The following is a 14623-nucleotide window of genomic DNA, read 5'->3' as shown; positions in this document are numbered from 1 at the left end:
TATTATTATTATTAGAATTATTATTTATTATTATTATTATTATTATTATTATTAATTATCATTAATTATCATTGTTGGCTACTTACCAAAACAAATAAAGAAACGGAAGAGATGGAAGTTCCCTAAAGGCAAAAACAAAAACGCAAAAGCATTAAATTACAAGACAAGTTCTAAATAATAAAATTAAATTTAAAAAATAAATAAATAAATAATTAAATAAATAAATAATTAGATAAAAAGCAGAAATAGGCCAAACAGTTAGTGAAATAAATACAAATGACAAATGACAAGTAAGAGATTAAAAATAAATAAATGATAGAAATAAAAAGTAAAAAAAGAAATAACGGATAAGAGAGAGAGGAACACCATAATAATAAAAATAAAAATAAATGGAAATAAAATTATTTCAATAATAAACAAAAATTAAGACAGTTTAAAAAGAGAAAAAAATAGCTGCAGCAGCCAGGCTCCAGAAAGCAGCAGCAGCAGGCGCAGCAGCAATTCAAAAGCACTGCAGCAGCAGCAGCAGCAGCAGCAGCAGCAGCAGCAGCAGCAAACCACTTCAAGCAGCAGCAAAGGAGAACCGGATTAGTGGCGATTAAGAAAGTAAAGAAATGCAACTGACAATAATGGCATTTAAAAGTAGATAAGTAAATAAAATAAATAAATAAATAAATAAATAAATAAATAAATAAATAAATAAATAAATAAATAAACAACCAAATAAAATGCATATAATAATGAACAAAAAGAACTAAATAAATAGAAAAAATTAAACAAATACAAAGAATTAAATAAATAAAAAGAATCAAACAAATAAAAACAAATAAAAAGAAATAAATAAAAAGAGTTAAATGAATAAAAGGAATTAAATAAATAAAAGGATTAAAAGAATTAATTTGTTGAAAAGCGGGAGAAGAAAAAGAGAATTTAAAAGATGAGAGAATGAAACAAAATGGAATTAAAAGACAATTAGATAAACAAAAGACTTAAATTAAATGCAACAAAAGAATTAAAACAATTAAATAAACAATTAAATAAACAATTAAATGAATAATTAAATAAACAATTAAATAAATAATTAAATAAACTCACCAAAATGAGAGAATTAAAAACACTAATGTGTTTGGAAGCAAAAGAAAAAAAAGGAAGAAAAGAAGAAATCAAAAATGGATTTATCGACAGCAGCAACTCGTAAGGAGACTCCGAAGAAATTGCTGCAGCAAATCAATTAATGCAATTTAATTCTTTTGTTTTATTTTATTTTATTTTATTTTATTTTATTTTATTTTGTTCTATTTTATTTTGTTTTATTTATCTTGTTTATTTTATTTATTTTATTTATTTTGTTTTGTTTATTTGTTTAATTCATTTCAGTTCTTGTTTAGTCTTATTTGGTTTAATTAGTGTTTAGTTGCATTTAATTTAATTTCCTCGATTTGATTTAATTGAAATCATTTGAGCTTACTTGATTTAATTTAATTTAATTTAATTAATTTAACTTTGTTTATTTTGATTACTTTGTTTATTTTGTATATTTTGTTTAAGATGCAGTTCGAAATCAAATTTAAAATTAATTCTGAATTAATTTTAAATGAACTTAAATTAATTTCAAATTAATTTCAAATTAATTTAAATTAATTTCAAATTAAATTGAAGTTGTAAAATAAATTAAATAATAAATTGTAAATTATTCTTTTTTCTAATTTGTTGATTTTCAGTGTTTTGGTTTTGACGGAAATTGAAACGCCGAAATGCATTTTTAAATTTTCTTATTTTCTAATTTGTTGTATTTAAAAGGATTTAATTTTAAGATTTTATTTTAAGATTTAATTTGGATTTGAAATAGTAAAATAAGTAGATTTAAAATGATTCAGATGGATTTAAAATAGATTTAAAATGATTAAAGAAATTAAAATGATTTAAATCAATTTAAAATGATTTAAAATGATTTAAATGAATTCAAAATGATTTAAAATGATTTAAATGAATTTAAAATGAGTAAAAATGATTTAAAATGATTTAAATGAATTTGAAATGATGTAAATGAATTAAAAATGGTTTAAAATGATTTAAATGAATTTAAAGTGATTTAAATGAATTTAAAATGATTTAAAATGATTTAAATGTGATTTAAAATGATTTAAAGTGATTTAAATGAATTTAAAATGATTTAAAATCATTTAAAATGATTTAAATGAATTTAAAATGATTTAAAATGATTTAAAATGATTAAAGTCTCACAGCGAGTGAAGACTTTGGGGAAAGTGCTGCCGAAATGTCTGCGGAAAATAAAAAGACGAAATTCGGCGGAGACGAAAAAGGGGCTCACCGGAGAACACTTCCGACTCCTGCAAAATGGAAAATGAATTTAAATGAATTTAAAACAATTTAAATGAATTTAAATGAGTTTAAATGGATTTAAAACAATTTAAATGAATTTAAAACAATTTAAAACACTTTAAAGGCAATTCAGAGTAATTTAGCGCAAAAAACGGAGTTAAAAGGGGCCAAAAAGGAGTTTAATTGAGTTTAAATGAATTAAAATAAATTAAAATAAATTAAAATAAATTAAAATAATTAAAATTAATTAAAATGAATTTAAATTCATTTAAAAACACTTTTTGCCCCACCGCAACACACCGCCGTCGACACCGCCAAAAACCGCCACAGCCGACGAGAGGCCAGAGTCTCCCTCAGGATCTAAAAATAAATAAATAAATAAATAAATAAATAAATAAATAAATAAATAAATAATAAATTAATAAATAATAAATAATAAATAAATAAATAATAATAAATGAATTTGATGGTCTTCGAATAATTAAAATCGAAAACGGAGAAGAGAGGCGGCTGCGGCGGGAGCAGTCGGGTGTACGTACACTTGAAGTTGGTCAGATAAAGTGAAATGCCACAAAATGGAGTTTTAAATTTATTTATTTTCCATTGAAGTTTTAAATTCCATTGGAGGTTTAAATTTATTTATTTTCCATTTTAAAACAAACAAACAATTGAATTAAAAATAATAAAAATAAAAATAAAAATAAAAATAAAAATAAAAATAAAAATAAAGATCCAGTTAGTTGACTTGGCATTATCCCCTTCAATTTGCCAGAACTCACGTTCAAAGGCGAGCTTTCGGGTTCCATTTGCTGCTGCAGCAGCTGCTGCTGCTCCGCAGCAGCAGCAGCAGCAGCAGCAGCAGCAGCAGCAGCAGGAGCAGCAGGAGCAGCAGCAGCAGCAGGAGAGTCTCTGAGGAAGCAGCAAAGGACGAACTGCAGCAGCCCGGGGAGACAGGCGAAAAAGAGGTAAGGGCGGAAAGGCTGGCCCATGGGGGGCACCATAGCGCGGGTGGCTGTGAGGAGAAGGGCGGCGCTGAGGGCCGCGGAGTTGGTGACGAGGTATCTGCGGAGTTGGAGTTGAAATCGAAAGAAAATGAAAAAGAAAATGAAAAAAGAAAATAAAAAGAAACGAAAAAAGCAGCCAACGAGGGCTCAAAAGAAAGAGAAAAATCCAAACAACAACTCCCAACAAGTCCCGTCTCCGCCCCGCAACTTCTTTTCCAACTTTTCCAACTTTTCAACTTTTTCAACTTTTGCAATTTTGCAAGTTTGCAACTTTGCAAGACTTACGAGCAGTCGAAGGCACAGGCGCGAGAGCCCGCTGCGGAAAAGCGCCGCACGGCCAACTTCAAAACGTTGGCGGTGAGCGCCACAGCCATCGGCAAAAGAGCCAAGAGAGCGATGAAGAGAGCGACGCTGTCGGCGGCGAAGACCAGCAGCAGGCGGGCGGCGAAGGAAGCTGCAGTTCCGAGCAGCAGGGAAGTCCGGACTCCGAGAAAATCGACGAAAGGGCCGAAAAAAAGGCCGAAAAACAAACAGGAAAAGCCGTAGAGTCCGTAGACCCAGCTGGCGGCCACGTCGCTCAGCCCGAAGCCCGCGCTCAAGTACAACACCAACACGTAGTCCAGCGCGAAGCTGCTGAAGGAATCGGCATATTCGCAGGCCAAAATCAAAGAAAGTTCCCGCGGGGAACTCCACAACTTCTCAAACGGCTCCCACATCTTTTCTTTTTGCAAAAATCTGCAGCTTTCCGTTCTTGCCGGCGCGGCCTGCATGCGCGCGGTGTATGGACACCGCGCGGCCGCGCATCGACCGCCCCCGCCGCTCCGCGAGTTCCTCCGGAAACCACTTTTGTTTCTTCGCGTCTGCAGGGAATTGAATTCCCTTTGCGTTTCTTTTTGCATTTTACTCCGGCCTTGTCTTTTTCTCCGTCTTTTCCGCGCCCATCGCACCGCGGCGCGCGGGCTGCTGCCGCCGCCGCCACTCTCCGCGTGGTTTCCGCAGTCTTCGCAGTTTCGCCGCTCAAACTCCGCCTTTTCCCTTTTTTCCAATTAATTTCTCCGTCATTTCTTTTTTCAACTCCAAATTCGACTTCAATTCCCGAATTCGCGCCGCGCTTCCGCCCGCAGCCCGCCGCCACCCCAGACGCCTTTCGGCAGCGCCTGCCAAGACCGAGGCGGGGCGGCCGCCGGGCCCTTTCCCAAATGGCTTCTTCTTCTCTTTGCAATTCTTTCGACCCTTCTGCTGCTGCTGCTGCTGCTGCTGCTGCTGCTGCTGCTGCTGCTGCCGATTCGCCGCAGAAGGAATTCAACTCAAATAACCACCCCCCACTCGATCCCCACGCACAAGACCCCGAGGGAACTGCACAGCTGCTGCCGCCGCCAACTGCAGATCTCTCTCCCGCTGCTGCTGCTGCTGCAGCAGCAGCAGCAGCTGCTGCTGCTGCTGCTGCTGCAGCAGCGGATGCAGAGCCGAGCAGCAGCAGCAGCAGCGGAGTAGAGCAAACAAGTGAAAACAGTGAAGGTGAGGAGTTTAAAATTAAACAAACAAATGTATAAACAAATATATAAATGAATATTAATATTAATTTGCACTTATATTATTATTGTTATTATTAAAATGAAATATTTATAAAACTGTTTTATTTTTATTTGCAACAGACGGCAGCCGCTCTACCGCCACGCCGCGAGGTGTATGTACACCCCAGGACATGCAACTTCCGCCAGAGTCTTGCAGCAGCAGCGCCGCAAACAGAGAAGCAAATGAAACAGACAGCAGCAGCAGCAGCAGCAGCAGCAGCAGCAGCAGCAGCAGCAGCAGCAGCAGCAGCAGCAAAGAGGCTTCGGGCCTCGAGAAAGAGACTTCTTTGAATTTCAACTTTTCCCAAAAAGACTCCCCAGGGCCCCTCAGGTGTCCCTCTCGGGTGTCTCAGCTGAAATTGTTTTTCGAAAGACAAATAGACAAGGCCCACACGCAGCAGCAGCAGCAGCAGCTGCTGCTGCTGCAGCAGGAACACAGGCAGCAGCAGCAGCAGCAGCAGCAGCAGCACCCGCGGCACGAACACCGCCCGCAGCCGCAACAAGAACAGCAGCAGCACCCGCAGCAGCAGCAGCAGGAGCAGCAGCAGCAGGAGCAGCAGCAGGAGCAGCAGCAGCAGCAGCAGCGCGTTTCGGCTTCGCCTGTCGACAGCAGCAGCAGCAGCAGCAGCAGCGGCAGAGCAGCAGCAAGGAAGCTGACAGCAGCAAAGCGCATGCAGCAAAGCAGCATCGACATCGCAGCTCGCTATGGAAAGCCTTACAGGCCCTCGTGTGCAGACACTGCAGCACAGCAGCAGGAGCCGCACAGCCCTGCTGCTGCTGCTGCTGACAGCAGCAGCAGCAGCAGCAGCAGCAGCAGCAGCAGCAGCAGCAGCAGCGAGGATTCGGAAGTTCTCTCGGGGCGGCGCAGCAGCAGCAGCGGGTTCGAGAAGCGAGGTGTACATACACCCGAAGCTGCTGCGCCGGAGCTGCTGAGGCCCCGCAGCAGAGCAGCAGACAGCAGCAGAAGCAGCAGCGCCGGGGACGCCGCTGCTGCCCCCGCAGCAGCAGCAGCAGCAGCAGCAGCAGCAGCAGCAGCAGCAGGGAAGGGCCCGGTGTGCATGCACGCCTCGCGGGAAATCGAGCGACTTGCTGCACTGGTAGCAGCAGAAGCGAAGAACTACGGAAAGCCAATTCCAAAAAGACTTTTGACGAAACAAAACTTCCAAGAAGACACCTGAAGCTCAGGTGTACGTACACCTCAGCTGTACGTACACCTCACGTGTACGTACACCTCAGGTGTACGTACAGCTGGGGTGTACGTACAGCTGGGGTGTGCGCTGAACTCATTTGTTTGTAGTTTGTTTGTTTGTTTCTTTTCGGCTTCACTTCGATGAATTTTTCCAAAGTTTTTATTTGATTTCCCGCTCCTGCTGCTGCTGCTGCTGCTGCTGCTGCTGCTGCTGCTGCTGCTGCTGCTGCTGCTGCAGTTCGAATTATAAAAGTTCGCAAAAGTGAAAACTGATTTCTTTTCATCTCGGGAGGAACTGGGGTGTACGTACAGACAGACCAGTGGTCACCTGCGAACCGCCAGCAGCGCCAGTCGTTCGAAGTTGGCACTTTTTGGCGATTTAATTCATTTAAAGTTGAATTGAATTAAAATTAAATTAAATTAAATTTGAATTAAAATTAAATTAAAATGAAATTAAAATGGAATTAAAATGGAATTAAAATGGAATTTGAAGTTCAAAAGAGAAAAAAGAAAAGAATTGATGCGGGCCGCTGCGTTTCATTTCCAGTTTTGTTTTTTCGATTTTTCTTTTTTGAAATTATTTGAAGTTCTTTTCGCAAATAAAAATAATTTGAGAAGAACTTTTCGAAAAAACGAAAGCGAAACTGCACTCGGCGACTCGTGAGGTGTACGTACACCCCAGCCAGGTGTACGTACACCCCAGCCAGGTGTACGTACACCCCACCAGGTGTACGTACAGCCCGTTGTTGAAGTTAGAAATTAATAAACGCATTTATATAAAAGTGGTGTTGAGAAGAACAGAAAAAGGTTTTTTGTTTCAATTTTGTGGATTAATTGGCGTAAATTGTCTTTTAATTATTTAAATCTGCAATCAAGACAACTAAAGCCACTTGCATGCATTCAACATCTTTAAAAAATAAAAAATAAAATAAATCAAATGTAAATTACATTTCCCAAGGCGGAGAATTTGCAAATGAGAAGACGCAAATAAATGAGAAATAATTACAAATTTAAATAAATGCAAATTTAAATAAATGCAAATTTAAATAAATGCAGACTCAAATAAGTACAAATTCAAGTAAATACAAACTTAAATAAATACAAACTTAATTCAAATAAATGCAATTTTAAATAAATTCAAATTTAAATCTAAACAGAGTCCTGTACATACACCCTAGCACACACATGTGTCTTACAACATATCCATTATTATTTTTACTATTATTACTATTATTTATTATTAATATTATTATTTATAATATTATTATTATTTATTGTTATTATTAAACTATATTATATTACGATAATTATATAATAATTACTAACTTTATTATTATTGAATAAGGAGTTCTTTTTGGCGAATTTGTTTTGGAAACAAAAAAAGCTGCAGAGTTCGTTTTTGAAGTCCAAAAAGCCTTTGGAGTTCATTTTGGGACTAAAAAAGACTTTTGAGTTCATTTCGGGGATTAAAAATGATTTTTGAGTTCCTTTTGGGGATTAAAAAGACTTTAGAGTTCATTTTTGGGGATTAAAAAAGACTTTGGAGTTTATTTTGAGTCTAGAATTGTCTCCGGAGTTCATTTCCGGGTCCAAAAGTGTCCAAAAAAGCTCCAAATGGTTTTATTTTTTCACTTTTTTGGACTTTTTTTTGGAACTTTTCGAAAACGAAGGGCCGCAACAAAGACAGCGCCAACCCGCCCGCCACGCCCACGTTCAGCGAGTCCACAAAAGGCGCCATCGGCAACGCAAATCTGATAAAAAATAATTAATCAAATAATTAATTTAAATAATTAATTAATTAATTAATTAATTAATTAATTTAAATAATTAATTAAATAATTAATTTTAAATAATTAATTTAAATAATTAATTTAAAATAATTAATTTAAATAATTAATTTAAATAATTAATTTAAAATGATTAAATAATTAATTTAAATAATGGATTTAAAATAATTAATTAAAATAATAAATGAAAGAATAATAAATGAAGAAGGCCAAAATGAACTCAAAAGTCAATTCTAATCTCGAAAATGAACTTTTTAATTCTCAAAATGAACTCAAAAGTCTTTTCGAATTTCAAAAATGAACTCCGCAGCTTTTTTTCCCAAATTCCAAAAAGCCAAAACCCAAGAGGTCTTTTCATTTGTTGTTTTTTCTTTTAATTGTCTTTTATTTTATTTATTGTCCTTTATTTATTATCTTCTATTTATTATCTTTTATTATTATCTTTTATTATTATCTTTTATTTCATTTATTGTCCTTTCATTTATTTGTTATCCTTTCATTTATTTGTTATCTTTTATTTATTATCCTTTCATTTATTTATTATCTTTTCATTCATTATTCCTCCATTTATTATTCCTCCATTTATTATCTTTTCATTATCTTTTCATTTACTATCTTTTCATTATCTTTTCATTTATTACATTTTCATTTATTATCTTTTAATTTATTATCTTTTCATTTATTATCTTTTCATTTATTATCTTTTAATTTATTATCTTTTAATTTATTATCTTTTAATTTATTATCTTTTAATTTATTATCTTTTCATTTATTATCTTTTCATTTATTATCTTTTAAGCTGCGGCCCTGTGCTCCAAAACAGGGAACTGCACAATTCATTTTAATTTAATTTTTAATTTAATTCAAATTTATTTTATTTTATTTTATTTTGTTTTATTTTAATTTTAATTTGATTTAATCTAATTTTAATTTAATTTCGGTTTGATATAATCCAATTCAATTTAATCCATTTCACTTTAATTTAAGTTTAATTTAATTTTAATTCAATTCGACTTGATTTAATCCATTTCACTTTAATTTAATTTAATTTAACTGAATTGAATTGAATTGAATTAAATTAAACCAAAGTAAATTAAATTAAATTAAATTAAATTAAATTAAATTAAATTAAATTAAATTAGTTAAATTAAATTAAATTAAATTAAATAAATAAATAAATAAATAAAATAATAGAACGAACTTGAGGGAGTTTTCTCTCAGCAAAGCAGAAGGCCCTTTTGACTCGCCGCCCAAAACGCAGCAAATCCCTTCGCAAGCCTCTCCGGATATTCTTTCTGAAAATAAAATAAATAAATAAATAAATAAATTAGTTAATTAATTAATTAATTAATTAATTAGTTAATTAACTAACTAATTAATTAATTAGTTAATTAATTAATTAATTAATTAATTAATTAATTAATTAATTAACTAATTAATTAATTAATTAATTAATTAATTAATTAATTAACTAATTAATTAATTAATTAATTAATTAATTAGTTAATTAATTAATTAGTTAATTAATTAATTAATTAATTAATTAATTAATTAACCAAATCATTTCGATAAATAGATAATACGTAAATAACAAGTAAAAAATAAATAAATAATAAATGAATAATAAATTTAAAAAATGAATAATAAATAATAAATGATAAATAATAAATGATAAATGAATAATGAATAATAAATAATAAATAATAAATAATAAATAATGATGGGAAGAAGAAGCACAAAACAAAAAACAAATAAATAAAGGAAGAAATCATTGGCAAACAAATAAATAAAAATCCAACAGACAGCAAAAAATAAAGTCAACCAAGAGCAACTGCAGCACCAGCAGCACCAGCAGCACCAGCAGCAACAGCAGCAGCAGCAACAGCAGCAGCAACAGCAGCAGCAGCAACAGCAGCAACAGCAGCAGCAGCAACAGCAGCAGCAGCAGCCCAAAGGAGCAGCAACCACCAAAAAAAAGAAAAAAGAAAAAGAAAAAAGAAAAGAAAAAAGAAAATAAAAGAAAAAGAAAGAAGAGAAAAGAAAAAAGAAAAGAAAAGAAAAAAGAAAATAAAAAAGAAAAAAAAGAAAAGAAAAGAAAAGACCTTTAAGTTCTTCCAAGGGGGGCCCCTGGAGATCTGCGGAAATTAAAATTAATTTTTTTTTTTCGCAAAACTCCAAAAGAGAGTTTGGAGGCCCCTGGGCAAACGGCAGCAGCAAATGGAGGCCTTTGCTGCGGCTCTGAGTTAAACATAAAACACAAAAGTTAAATTAAATTAAATTAAATTAATTAAATTAAATTAATTAAATAAATTAAATTAAATTAATTAAATAAATTAAATTAAATTAATTAAATTAAATTAATTAAATTGAATTGAATTTTAAGTCTTTTCTTTATTTTGCTGCCTCCCTTTTCTTATAACGAATTAAAGGAATTAAAACAGAGAGTCAAAGTGCATTTAATTCATTTAATGAATTAAACAAACTAAACGAATTAAATAAACTAAATGAATTAAATTAATTAAATGAATTAAATGAATTAAATGAATTAAATGAACTGAACAAACGCACTAATGAATCAAAGAATTAAAAGAATCAAATGAATTAAAAGAATCAAATGAATTAAAAGAATCAAAAGAATTAAAACAATTAAAACAATAAAAAGAATTAAAAGAATTAAAAGAATTAAAAGAATTAATCTCACAATAACTTTCCAATTGAAAGGATCCACTCCTCCAGAAACAAAAAACAAAAAATCGACTTTTAAAAAAAACGCCAAGTGCAACAAAAGCCCCAAATTCGAAGCGTAGCGAATGCCGTCTGCTGCCAACACAAATCTGAAAACAAACAAATAAATAAATAAATAATAAATAAATAAATAAATAAATAAATAAATAAATAAATACATAAATAAATAAATACATACATAAATAAATAAATAAATAAATAAATAAATAATAGATAAATAAATAAATAAATAATAAATAAATAAATAAATAGTTTGTTGATCATGTAATGGTCAAGGAACCAACCACTCGAGGAATTAGGCTGGCAAAGGCATCAACAGAAAAAGAAAAAATAAAAACCAAAAAAAGAACAAACAAACAAACAAACAAACAAACAAACAAATAAACAAATAAATAAACAAATAAACAAATAAACAAACAAACGAATAAACAAATAAACAAATAAACAAATAAAAAACAAACAAACAAACAAACAAACAAACAAATAAACAAATAAACAAATACGCAAATAAACAAATATGCAAATAAACAAATAAACAAATAATGGCGAAAGTGAAGCCTCTACAAATAACTAATTCGAAAAACGTTAAAAAATATAAATCTCAAAAAGCAAGGAGAAGAAAAAAGAAGAGGAAGAAAAGAAAAGAAAAGAAATAAAAGGAAAAGAAAAGAAATAAAAGGAAAAGAAAAGAAATAAAAGGAGAAATCAAATAAAATAAAATGAAATAAAATAAAATAAAATAAAATAAAATAAAACAAAATAAAGGACCTGGGGTTGAGGGAGTGGTGTGCAGGTTTTGGGATTTGGAAGATGGCTGCGGCGTCGGAAAAGGAAGTTGGCGAGTTTTTTGGAGTTTTTGGACTTTTTGGAATACTTTTTTCGGAATTAAATCTCAAATTTGGAATTATTTTGTTTTTATTTGTCTTTAAAGTCGAAAAAACTCCAAATTTCCGCTCAAAAAGGACTTTTATGACTTCGTCGCTCGCGCGAAGTCGCGCGCCAGCAGCTGTACGTACACCCCGAAGCCCGTCCCCCGCGCTTTCGCCATTTCCGCTTTTTTCACTTTCAAATAAAAATAAAACTTTTGGCTTTTCTTTTTCTTCTTCGGCCTCGGAAATCTCTTCTTTTTCTCCTTCTTTTCCCTCTTTTTCTTCTTCTTCTTTCCCTTTTTCTTCTCCTTTTTCTCCCTCTTTTTCTCCTTCTTTTCCTCTTATTTCTTCTTTTTCTCCTCTTCTTTTTGTTTCTTTTTCTTTTCTTTTTATTTCTTTTTCTTCTTTTCTTTTTATTTCTTTTTCTTTTTTTTGGCCGCTTTTCGCCTCCAAAGCCTCGAAGACTTCCCTTATCGTCTCAGCGCCCAAAACCGCCATTTGGCCGCAAGCGGCTCTGAGGGAAAAATAAAATAATTTAAAATTAATTTAAAAATGATTTAAAAGTAATTCTAAAATAATTTAAAAGTAATTTAAAAGTAATTTAAAAGTAATTTAAATATAATTTAAATATAATTTAAAAGCGATTTAAAAGTAATTTAAAAATAATTTAAAAATAATTTAAAAGTAATTTAAAAGTGATTTAAAAGTAATTTAAATAATTTGGAGTTTAAATTTAATAAATTGAAGATTAAATTGCTGTTTAAATGATCTCAACAAAAGCTAAATTGGGAATTAATTAAAAACTAGTTAAAGCGCTTTGAGCAAAGAATAAACAGTTGAAAGAATTAATTAATTTAATTTTGGCACTTTTAATTGCAGAATAAATAAATCGAAAATGAATGAGTAATTAAAATAATTTAATGAAAGAATAAATGAATAAAGGAATAAATGAGCAATTAAAGTGCTCTAATAAAAGAATAAATAAAAGAATAAATCAAAGAATAAAACAACCCAAAATAAATGCGAAGTTCCCAATAAAAAAACGAAAAAAACAATTTTTGAATTTAAAGAACAAAACAATTAAAAATGGTGTTGTGTAAATATTCATTTAAACAAAATGGCAGGATTTATTTAAACAAAATGGCAGGATTTATTTAAACAAAATGGCAGGATTTATTTAAACAAAATGGCATTTTAAATAAACAAAAAAACAAACAAGTTTGAATTGTTTTATTTGACCTGTATTTTCTTTTTGTTTTTAATTTGATGAAATGCTTCACCAACGCGTGGCGTCTGGAGTGTATAGACACCTGCTGCGCTGCTGCTGCCTTTTCTTTTTTTTCCTTTTCTTTTTTCTTCTCCACATTTATGTCTTCTTGCCTTCCAGCCAGCAACGCAGCATCCCCATTTGCTGCTGCTGCTGCTGCTGCTGCTGCTGCAGGTGCTGCTGCTGCTGCAGCAGCAGCAGCAGCTGCTGCTGCTGCCCTCTCATTTGCGTCTCCTCGGTCTTTGGCCGCTTCTCTGCTGCAGCCTTCCAGCCAGTGCGGCGCTGCGCGAGTCGCAAAATTCCTCCGCTGCTGCTGCTGCTGCTGCTGCTGCTGCTGCTGCTGCTGCTGCTGCTGCTGCTGCTGCTGCCGCTGCTGCTGCAGCTCAAGTCGGCGAGGTGTACGTACACCTGAGACCGCAGGGAAAGGCGGAAGGGGCTGCAGGACTGCAGGATTTAATTTGGAGAATTTTTTTGCGGCTTGCTGCAGCCAGAGCGCCATGCTGGGGCTTCCATTGAGTCTGGCTGTGGCTGGGGGGCAGGGGCGGGGAAAAGAGGAGTTTTTGAGTTTAAATGAGGAGAAAAAGTGGAAATAAAATTAAATTTGAATTAAAATTGGAGAAAGAAAAAAGAAAAAGAAGACTCCGAGGCGGCGATGTGGGGCAGGGGGCCCCAGCGGCTGCGGCCAACTCGCGAGTCTCGGCTGCGGCGGCGGAGATCTGTTTCCAAAAGAAGAGAAGAAGTGGAAGAAACAAAAACAAATAAAATGCGCGAAAATCGCTTTTGAATTCCCAAAAGAATTAAAGTGATCGACCCAGTTCAACTTGTCCGCCCGCGCGCGCGTCTTCGGGTGTATGTACACCTGGGCACCGCGCCAGAAAGCCCCAGCCCGGCTTTGCCATTTCGTCACTTCTTTTCTTCTTTTGCAGTTTTGAACTTCGCAGATCTTTTAATTTTTCTTTTTAATTTCCACTTTTGACTTCCAGCTTCCAAACTCCGCGCCGCAGCTTCTCGGGCTCGGCGCTGCTGCCTCCGCCGCGGGTTCTCTCTTCTTCTCTTCGAGTCTTTTCAGATCTTTTTATTCTTTTCAAATTTATTCTTTTCAAATTAATTCTTTTCAAATTAATTTTTGCAAATTAATTCTTTTCAAACCTCTTCAAAGCCCTTCGAGTCCTCCAAAGTCTTTCGAAGTCTTTCCAACAAAATGGCGGAGGCGAACAGCTTCGACCCGGTGAAGGCGGAGGAACACCTCAGGTGCGCACTGCCAAACCCCCAGGGTTTAGGGTTTAGGGTTTAGGGTTTAGGGTTTAGGGTTTAGGGTTTAGGGTTTGGGTAGAGGGGCCTTGAGCGCCTCTCCGCGCCTCCGCGACCCCAGCCCCTTCTCCCCCAGCCCTCCCCAGGGCTTAGCGCTTAGGGTTTAGGGTTTAGGGTTTAGGGTTTAGGGTTTAGGGTTTAGGGTTTAGGGTTTGGGGTTCAGGGAAGTGATAACTGCGGAGACTTGGAGGGACATGAGCCGGAAGAGCGCGCGGGAGAAGTTGGAGGAGAAGTTGGGAGTGAAGGCGGAGAGTTTGAAAGAACACAAAAAAGAAATAAATGAAATAATTGACAAAATTGTTTCCGAATTAAATGAAGAAGAAGAAGAAGAAGAAGAAGATGAAGCAGCAGCAGCAGCAGCAGCAGCAGCAGCAGCAGCAGCAGCAGGAGAGGGAGAAGAGGCAGAAGAGGGGGAAGGGGAAAGCCAGCACTCCGTGGGCATTCATTTGATTATTCATTTAATTATTTATTTTATTTATTTAAATGTTTGTTTGATTTATTTGATTTATTTGATTCATTTGATTATTCATTTGA

At 34.2% G+C, this 14623-nt stretch overlaps 4 protein-coding genes across 4 annotated transcripts; 3 read left to right on the top strand and 1 right to left on the bottom strand.

Annotated features, from left to right (window-relative positions):
• Positions 1-2240: 2240 nt before the first annotated feature.
• Positions 2241-4063, bottom strand: ENH_00033500 (hypothetical protein, conserved; the record flags this gene model as incomplete). Its single annotated transcript, XM_013580277.1, has 3 exons — positions 2241-2282; positions 3123-3405; positions 3633-4063. 3 exons carry the CDS (start codon positions 4061-4063, stop codon positions 2241-2243), a joined length of 756 nt encoding a protein of 251 aa, XP_013435731.1.
• A 483-nt stretch (positions 4064-4546) lies between these two features.
• On the top strand, positions 4547-6099 carry ENH_00033490 (hypothetical protein, conserved; the record flags this gene model as incomplete). Its single annotated transcript, XM_013580276.1, has 2 exons — positions 4547-4865; positions 5003-6099. The coding sequence occupies 2 exons, from the start codon at positions 4547-4549 to the stop codon at positions 6097-6099; spliced, it is 1416 nt and encodes a 471-aa protein (XP_013435730.1).
• Positions 6100-12777: 6678 nt separating this feature from the next.
• ENH_00033480 (hypothetical protein) lies at positions 12778-13371 on the top strand (the record flags this gene model as incomplete). Its single annotated transcript, XM_013580275.1, has 1 exon — positions 12778-13371. The coding sequence occupies one exon, from the start codon at positions 12778-12780 to the stop codon at positions 13369-13371; it is 594 nt and encodes a 197-aa protein (XP_013435729.1).
• Positions 13372-13979: 608 nt separating this feature from the next.
• ENH_00033470 (hypothetical protein) lies at positions 13980-14079 on the top strand (the record flags this gene model as incomplete). The annotated part of the gene is given in 3 exon segments (XM_013580274.1): positions 13980-14029; positions 14043-14055; positions 14059-14079. Coding segments are annotated over 3 exon segments (84 nt in total).
• Positions 14080-14623: the final 544 nt, after the last annotated feature.

Source organism: Eimeria necatrix, genomic scaffold (genome assembly GCF_000499385.1).
Source record: "Eimeria necatrix Houghton genomic scaffold, Enh_scaff244, whole genome shotgun sequence".
Lineage (NCBI taxonomy): Eukaryota > Apicomplexa > Conoidasida > Eucoccidiorida > Eimeriidae > Eimeria > Eimeria necatrix.
The sequence above is the reverse complement of the archived record's forward strand: the minus strand, read 5'-3'. Positions and strand labels throughout refer to the sequence as shown.